The sequence below is a fragment of the Sinocyclocheilus grahami genome, unplaced genomic scaffold (assembly GCF_001515645.1).
Source record: "Sinocyclocheilus grahami isolate Dianchi unplaced genomic scaffold, SAMN03320097.WGS_v1.1 scaffold51.1, whole genome shotgun sequence".
Lineage (NCBI taxonomy): Eukaryota > Metazoa > Chordata > Actinopteri > Cypriniformes > Cyprinidae > Sinocyclocheilus > Sinocyclocheilus grahami.
The window spans coordinates 1,330,935-1,339,162 of NW_015505230.1; the positions used below are offsets into that span (position 1 = coordinate 1,330,935).

Sequence of the window (8,228 nt, forward strand, 5' to 3'; positions counted from 1 at the left end):
TTTTGTACTAATTCGTGACCGGTGTTTTGTTTTGTTCTCTCCTCTCTGCTTCCGCGTTCGTCACTTCTCACCGGCGCATGCGCTACCCATACGTCCTGCGTTGTCTGCCCGGAACGACAGTTACAGGAAGTGACAGAAAAGTGTTTATAAGTTCTTAAATATGTATATTTTTATTACAACAACGCATGGATTCGCTACAGAAGGCCTTCATTCACCCCCCGGAGCCGTGTGAGGCATGTTTTGCTATGGATGTATGCGCTTAATTTCACTTCTTTTGGACTGATGAACTGTAACACCCGCTGAGTGCCATTCTAGAGCTTGGAAGATCAAATAATTTTTTTAAATATAACTCTGACTGGATTCGTCTGAAAGAAGAAAGTCATATACACCTAGGATGCCTTGAGTGCGATTACATATAGTCTGCGATAATATCGTAATTGTTGTTTTAACGATGTGCAATTTGACATTATCGAGTATTTTGCAAAAAACTTTCAAAACACCCCTACAGAGTGCATGCATGCATTACATGAAGTCAAGACTAGTGCGCGTGCGCATTTAGAGTGCATTCTTTCACTGCATGATTCAGTCTATTACAATACATTTAGAATGATCACAAATTCAAGACATGGGGGCAGAAAATGTATGTATTTATACCACTTCAAATAGCCTATTTAATCAATTTCACTCAAAGAGTGCCATTTTTTTCTCCAAAAATGACAATGATTACAAATGTGATATTGATTTTTTTTTACAACAGTTCAATAAACAAGAAGTTAATTAAGAGACTTCCATTTTAGACACCATATTTCCTGTTTTTGCGCTATTTCGACAACAAAAAATTATTCCAAACACAGCCACAACGCTGTTTTGCGTCTCTGAGCAACATGACGGTGTTTCGTTCCTGAATTAATCAACCGTTTAAATGATTCGGTTCAATCGCATTCTCAGTGACATTAACAGTGACTTGCTTCCACCTACTGGTGGATTTAATTTCACATTCAGAGTATCTTTTGTTATTTAGATAATTTCAAATATCAGTATTCAAAAGATAATGGACACTTTTAGAAAAAGGTATACAAAAAAGGTATACAAAATGCCCATAAAATGTAAAAATCAGTTAAAACTTATTGGAAAGATTAATTTCTATCAGTGTGAACTGACCACTGCACAGAACATGAAGAATATCAGAGTCAGAGTAAGCAGAGTCAGCTGTCCATGGCAGTCCTTAAGATACCAGCACAATAACACACTAAGCAAAATATCGTCTAATTATCGTTATCGATAAAATCCCAGAAAATATTGAGATATTATTTTTTGTCAGTATCGCACACCCCTACTTGAGGGTGAGTAAATCATGGGCTAATTTTCATTTTTGGGTGAACTAACCCTTTAAGTAGTTTTTAGTCAGCTTGTCGCTAATGATTAGTTGGAGTGAGGTCTGGGGTTTTTAGGACTTTGTTGATTTTCAGCCATCACAGTGTGGTTTTGTGTGTTGTTGGAGCTCCACCACTATGGGCACTAAACAGAATTACAGAAACAATGACTGTTTTCAGACAAGTTTCCCACTTTTTCAATCTACCATTGTTGGGACAAATATATTCACCAGCCATGAATATGTTAAAGAAACTATGATTGTTTTTTAGACTGTGGCTGAAATCATTTTAGTACCCTTAATAATTAGACTGTGCAACATAGGCTATTTAAAAAAAAAACATTTGCATAATATTTGCTTAAATTAGAAACACTTGCCTTTTTAAATAATTTTAACCCTGCTTTCAATACCATTACTATTTTTTTGTTATCGTTTGGTCATTGTTGTGTTAATTTCAATTTCATGAAAAATGTATTTGTATTACAGATCTGTATTTGTAATCATTTTATGAACACTTTAATTCTAAACATTAAATGTCTTGATAACAAGTCAAATACATCAAAAGCAACAGCATCACACATAGTGGCAAAATACAATCAAAAACCTCCAGACATTTCATTCACAATCATCCTGCAATAAACAGCAGACTTTGACCTGGTTAATCTTTCACTACAGAATCACATTAGCTTCTAAATACCTCAGATTACCACTCACTTACAGAAGGCGTGTATTGGGTCGAATTGTTCTGTGTAGGGCTGCACAATTAATCAAATTTCTAATCGCGATTACAAATATAGATGCCACAATTACGTAATCGTTCAAAGCGGCAATTAATCGTATAAAGTCCACTTATGTTATTCTGCATGCTTAAGATGCGTTTTTTTCTTTCTACATGTTAACTTAAGGGTTTTCCCCATTATTTTAATTTTTAGGATAATCGTAATTAATAATCGCAATTACAATTTCAAGGGAATAATCGACAATTATGATTTTTGTTATAATCGTGCAGCCCTAATTCTAATATGCTAATTTGATGCTCAAGAAACATTTCTGATTATCATCAACTGCTGTGCTTGCTTAATATTTCTGTAGAAACTGTGATTTTTTTTTAAAGGTTTTGATGAATAGAAATTGCATTTATTTGAAACATCAAGTAAAATCACATCTTTTTCATGTGGCATTGCTGAATAAAAGTATTAATTTCTTGGGAAAAAATCTTAGTAGTAGTGTAATATACAATTACAATTATTTTTCTAGTGCTTAATTGTCAATGTCATACTGCCAAAAATTGAAATTTGTAATAATGTGGGCTAGTGTGTCCCTGTCTTTCCAGGTTTGGATGTTTTATCCATCGATTTGCAACAAACTCTAATGTGTTTGTGTGCTGAACTGAATGAGCGTTCTAGATTTTGTGTGTGTGTGTGTGTTCCCATGTGCACAAGCATAAACGAGTGAGTTGAGTGAACAATGGCTTTCTGAATGAGTGCATCTTGTCTGTTTTTTAAACCACTGGCTGCAGGTTCATGTAGGCGTGTTCATGACAATAGGATAAACAGATCTGTCTACTAAACATAATGCTGCTATTGTGAAATAAAGACAGTATACTAATCTCAGTCAATCTGTCTTGTGCAGTGTAATGCAAGCAGCCATGCTTTTGTAAAACAGTGTGATTGTGTTTTAGGAAAGACCCAGTTTTATGTTCGCCGTGTTTCTGTCTGCAGATCCTGATAGAGTTCTGTGGCGGCGGAGCCGTCGATGCTGTCATGCTCGGTGAGTTCACACAAAGTGTTTGACATGCAAGACTGCATCAGGAAAAGGTCACTTACAATGACCAGTTCCTTGTCAATAGCCAAAAACACATTTAATTTCTTAAAGGCGAAGTCGAACTTTAAATGCGCATTGATTATTCTCACCATTTGCATGACCTGTTAAAATAATCAGTTCAGTTTACGTTATTAGTGTCTAAATATAGATTTGTTTTCTAGCATAATACCATAGTTTATGAATTTTTTTGAAGGAAATTCATATTTTAATTTATCAAGGCTGCATTCAATTGATCAAAAGTGACAGTAAAGACTTTTATAATGATATAAGTAAATGCTGTTCTTTTGATCTTTCTATTCATCAAAGAATCCTTAAAGTATCACTGTTTCCACAAAGATATAAACAGTACAAATGTACAACATTGATAATAAGAAGAAATATATCTATATATCTTGATTATAATGATTTCTGAAGGATCACGTGACAATGAAGACTGTTGTAATGATGCTGAAAATTCAGCTTTGCAGCTTTGCATTAACTTGCATTAATTATTAAGTAGAAAACGCTTAACAATTTTAAAATGTCATAATATTTCTCAATACTACTGTATTTTTGATTAAATAAATGCACAAAAGATACATTGAAAAACATTACATCTTACAGACCCCAAAAGTGTATGCTGAACGTTGCGTCTTCTTTTCTTTTCTTTAAAATGTGTGTTGGAAACACATCACAATATAACATTTTTATGTAAACACCATTTAAAAATAAAACCGAAAAAAAGCAATGGTCCTTAAACCAGTTTCCACATTAACCTGTCACACATTAATTATTTTTGTTTAATTATTTATATCTACTGAAAACCTTTTTGGCAACTATATATAAATTACTCCGTGTAAATACACATTTAATCCAGATATTGCATAGTAATTCCTGAGGCAGTTCACTCAATGTAATTGCTTCTCGATCCATGTTTGGCACAGGTAGTAAAATGTGACAGCAGGGCTTTATGGAGGGTCACACAACCAGTTTGTAATGACACTGATTGAAGTTTTCACAAATATTGTGTTTCTAGTATTTTGATTAAAGTTAGCTTGCAGTTTAGTTAGTGAGTCATATGTTGATTGGCTTGGGCTGATTCAATGAGTTAATTCAGTGTAGGACTCATCAGGCTGATAAAGACTGGTACCTCCTGAGTTTGCATTGAAAGAATTGACTTATGCAAGAAATAAAAAAATCAACAAATTTTATACGCCTAAAAACTCAGATGTTAGGAAACCTTATATATAAATAAGGTGATCTTATTGTAATAGTATATGTAAATTATGTTTAATCTTTGTATAAGTGCGTTTGTGTATGGTAGCATTTCCCTGTTCATGCTCTGTGTGTGTGTGTGTGTGTGTGTGTATGTAGAGCTGGAAAGGCCTCTGACGGAGCCGCAGATCAGGGTGGTTTGTAAGCAGACTCTGGATGCTCTGCAGTATCTGCATGACGGCAAGGTGATCCACAGAGACCTTAAGGCTGGAAACATCCTGCTGACACTCGACGGAGACGTCAAACTGGGTGAGTGGGATTTCAGGGAGTGTTTAGAGGGGCGGATGCATGTGCAGCTAGTTAATTATCTCAGGAAGTTTGTTCTCTTGAGTGACGGTGGAGTGTTTTTAGTTTTGTTGCCCATCAGCTACGTATAACTGAGTGCAGTGGGAGATTTCAGCCATTTTGCATGATGAGCAGTTTCACAGTCACGTGATAACATCGTAGAGCAGTGATGGGCAACGTCGGTCCTGGAGTGCCACTGTCCTGCAGAGTTTAGCTCTAACCCTAATCAAACACGCCTGAAAAAGCTAATCAAGGTTTCAGGTTTACTATGGCTTTAGAAAAGTTAGGGTTTTTTTTCAGGGTTGGAGCTAAACTCTGCAGGACATCGGCACTCCAGGACCGACATTGCCTACCCCTGTAGTAGAGAGACACAGAAAGATACAGAGAGGAACTGAGGAGGGTCAGACTAAACCACAGCTAAAATAAACTTCACATCATTGACCAGATGTAAATTATTCTGTGATGCTGGCTTGTAAAACTACTGAATGTCATTGCATTAGACAACAAAATATCAAGACAAGCACCATTTATTTTATATAAAGGTGGCACAAGCACTCTCTTCAGGCAGAACATTCTCAAAATGAACATTTTCTGTGTTTTTCAGCGGACTTTGGAGTGTCTGCCAAGAACACAAAGACCATCCAGCGAAGAGACTCTTTCATTGGAACGCCTTACTGGCAAGTTAGAGTTTTATGAAATGAAGCTACTTGTACATACACACATTGACATGGCTGACACGTAAGCAGCCATGCTTTTGTAAAACAGTGTGATTGTGTTTTAGGAAAGACCCAGTTTTATGTTCGCCGTGTTTCTGTCTGCAGATCCTGATAGAGTTCTGTGGCGGCGGAGCCGTCGATGCTGTCATGCTCGGTGAGTTCACACAAAGTGTTTGACATGCAAGACTGCATCAGGAAAAGGTCACTTACAATGACCAGTTCCTTGTCAATAGCCAAAAACACATTTAATTTCTTAAAGGCGAAGTCGAACTTTAAATGCGCATTGATTATTCTCACCATTTGCATGACCTGTTAAAATAATCAGTTCAGTTTACGTTATTAGTGTCTAAATATAGATTTGTTTTCTAGCATAATACCATAGTTTATGAATGAGGGTCAGAATTTTTTTTTTTTTTGAAGGAAATTCATATTTTAATTTATCAAGGCTGCATTCAATTGATCAAAAGTGACAGTAAAGACTTTTATAATGATATAAGTAAATGCTGTTCTTTTGATCTTTCTATTCATCAAAGAATCCTTAAAGTATCACTGTTTCCACAAAGATATAAACAGTACAAATGTACAACATTGATAATAAGAAGAAATATATCTTGAGAAGCATATTATAATGATTTCTGAAGGATCACGTGACAATGAAGACTGTTGTAATGATGCTGAAAATTCAGCTTTGCATCATATAAGTAACTTGCATTAATTATTAAGTAGAAAACGCTTAACAATTTTAAAATGTCATAATATTTCTCAATACTACTGTATTTTTGATTAAATAAATGCACAAAAGATACATTGAAAAACATTACATCTTACAGACCCCAAAAGTGTACGCTGAACGTTGCGTCTTCTTTTCTTTTCTTTAAAATGTGTGTTGGAAACACATCACAATATAAAATTTTTATGTAAACACCATTTAAAAATAAAACCGAAAAAAAGCAATGGTCCTTAAACCAGTTTCCACATTAACCTGTCACACATTAATTATTTTTGTTTAATTATTTATATCTACTGAAAACCTTTTTGGCAACTATATATAAATTACTCCGTGTAAATACACATTTAATCCAGATATTGCATAGTAATTCCTGAGGCAGTTCACTCAATGTAATTGCTTCTCGATCCATGTTTGGCACAGGTAGTAAAATGTGACAGCAGGGCTTTATGGAGGGTCACACAACCAGTTTGTAATGACACTGATTGAAGTTTTCACAAATATTGTGTTTCTAGTATTTTGATTAAAGTTAGCTTGCAGTTTAGTTAGTGAGTCATATGTTGATTGGCTTGGGCTGATTCAATGAGTTAATTCAGTGTAGGACTCATCAGGCTGATAAAGACTGGTACCTCCTGAGTTTGCATTGAAAGAATTGACTTATGCAAGAAATAAAAAAATCAACAAATTTTATACGCCTAAAAACTCAGATGTTAGGAAACCTTATATATAAATAAGGTGATCTTATTGTAATAGTATATGTAAATTATGTTTAATCTTTGTATAAGTGCGTTTGTGTATGGTAGCATTTCCCTGTTCATGCTCTGTGTGTGTGTGTGTGTGTGTGTGTATGTAGAGCTGGAAAGGCCTCTGACGGAGCCGCAGATCAGGGTGGTTTGTAAGCAGACTCTGGATGCTCTGCAGTATCTGCATGACGGCAAGGTGATCCACAGAGACCTTAAGGCTGGAAACATCCTGCTGACACTCGACGGAGACGTCAAACTGGGTGAGTGGGATTTCAGGGAGTGTTTAGAGGGGCGGATGCATGTGCAGCTAGTTAATTATCTCAGGAAGTTTGTTCTCTTGAGTGACGGTGGAGTGTTTTTAGTTTTGTTGCCCATCAGCTACGTATAACTGAGTGCAGTGGGAGATTTCAGCCATTTTGCATGATGAGCAGTTTCACAGTCACGTGATAACATCGTAGAGCAGTGATGGGCAACGTCGGTCCTGGAGTGCCACTGTCCTGCAGAGTTTAGCTCTAACCCTAATCAAACACGCCTGAAAAAGCTAATCAAGGTTTCAGGTTTACTATGGCTTTAGAAAAGTTAGGGTTTTTTTTCAGGGTTGGAGCTAAACTCTGCAGGACATCGGCACTCCAGGACCGACATTGCCTACCCCTGTAGTAGAGAGACACAGAAAGATACAGAGAGGAACTGAGGAGGGTCAGACTAAACCACAGCTAAAATAAACTTCACATCATTGACCAGATGTAAATTATTCTGTGATGCTGGCTTGTAAAACTACTGAATGTCATTGCATTAGACAACAAAATATCAAGACAAGCACCATTTATTTTATATAAAGGTGGCACAAGCACTCTCTTCAGGCAGAACATTCTCAAAATGAACATTTTCTGTGTTTTTCAGCGGACTTTGGAGTGTCTGCCAAGAACACAAAGACCATCCAGCGAAGAGACTCTTTCATTGGAACGCCTTACTGGCAAGTTAGAGTTTTATGAAATGAAGCTACTTGTACATACACACATTGACATGGCTGACACGTTGATATCACTCTCTTTCATTCAGGATGGCCCCAGAGGTTGTAATGTGCGAGACGTTTAAGGACAGGCCGTATGACTATAAGGCTGATATTTGGTCTCTAGGAGTCACTCTGATCGAGCTGGCCCAGATCGAACCGCCCAACCATGAGATGAACCCAATGAGAGTTCTGCTCAAGATCGCCAAAGCTGACCCACCGACTCTCCAGCAGCCTTCAAAATGGTACAAAATCAAGTGATTTGTGTATGAAATATTTGTGTGAATATGTCAAAAAC

General features: G+C 36.4%; 1 protein-coding gene across 1 annotated transcript in view; it reads left to right on the top strand.

The window, feature by feature from the left end:
* The first annotated feature begins 3,037 nt into the window (after window positions 1-3,037).
* slkb (STE20-like kinase b) overlaps window positions 3,038-8,228 on the top strand; it is a 21,076-nt gene continuing 15,885 nt past the window's right edge. The window contains exons 1-7 of the mRNA XM_016269371.1: window positions 3,038-3,142; window positions 4,550-4,699; window positions 5,340-5,412; window positions 5,517-5,605; window positions 7,032-7,181; window positions 7,822-7,894; window positions 7,981-8,175. Coding sequence (XP_016124857.1) covers window positions 3,136-3,142; window positions 4,550-4,699; window positions 5,340-5,412; window positions 5,517-5,605; window positions 7,032-7,181; window positions 7,822-7,894; window positions 7,981-8,175 — 737 coding nt within the window. The 5' untranslated portion in view covers window positions 3,038-3,135. The remainder of the gene's footprint in view (window positions 3,143-4,549; window positions 4,700-5,339; window positions 5,413-5,516; window positions 5,606-7,031; window positions 7,182-7,821; window positions 7,895-7,980; window positions 8,176-8,228) is intronic.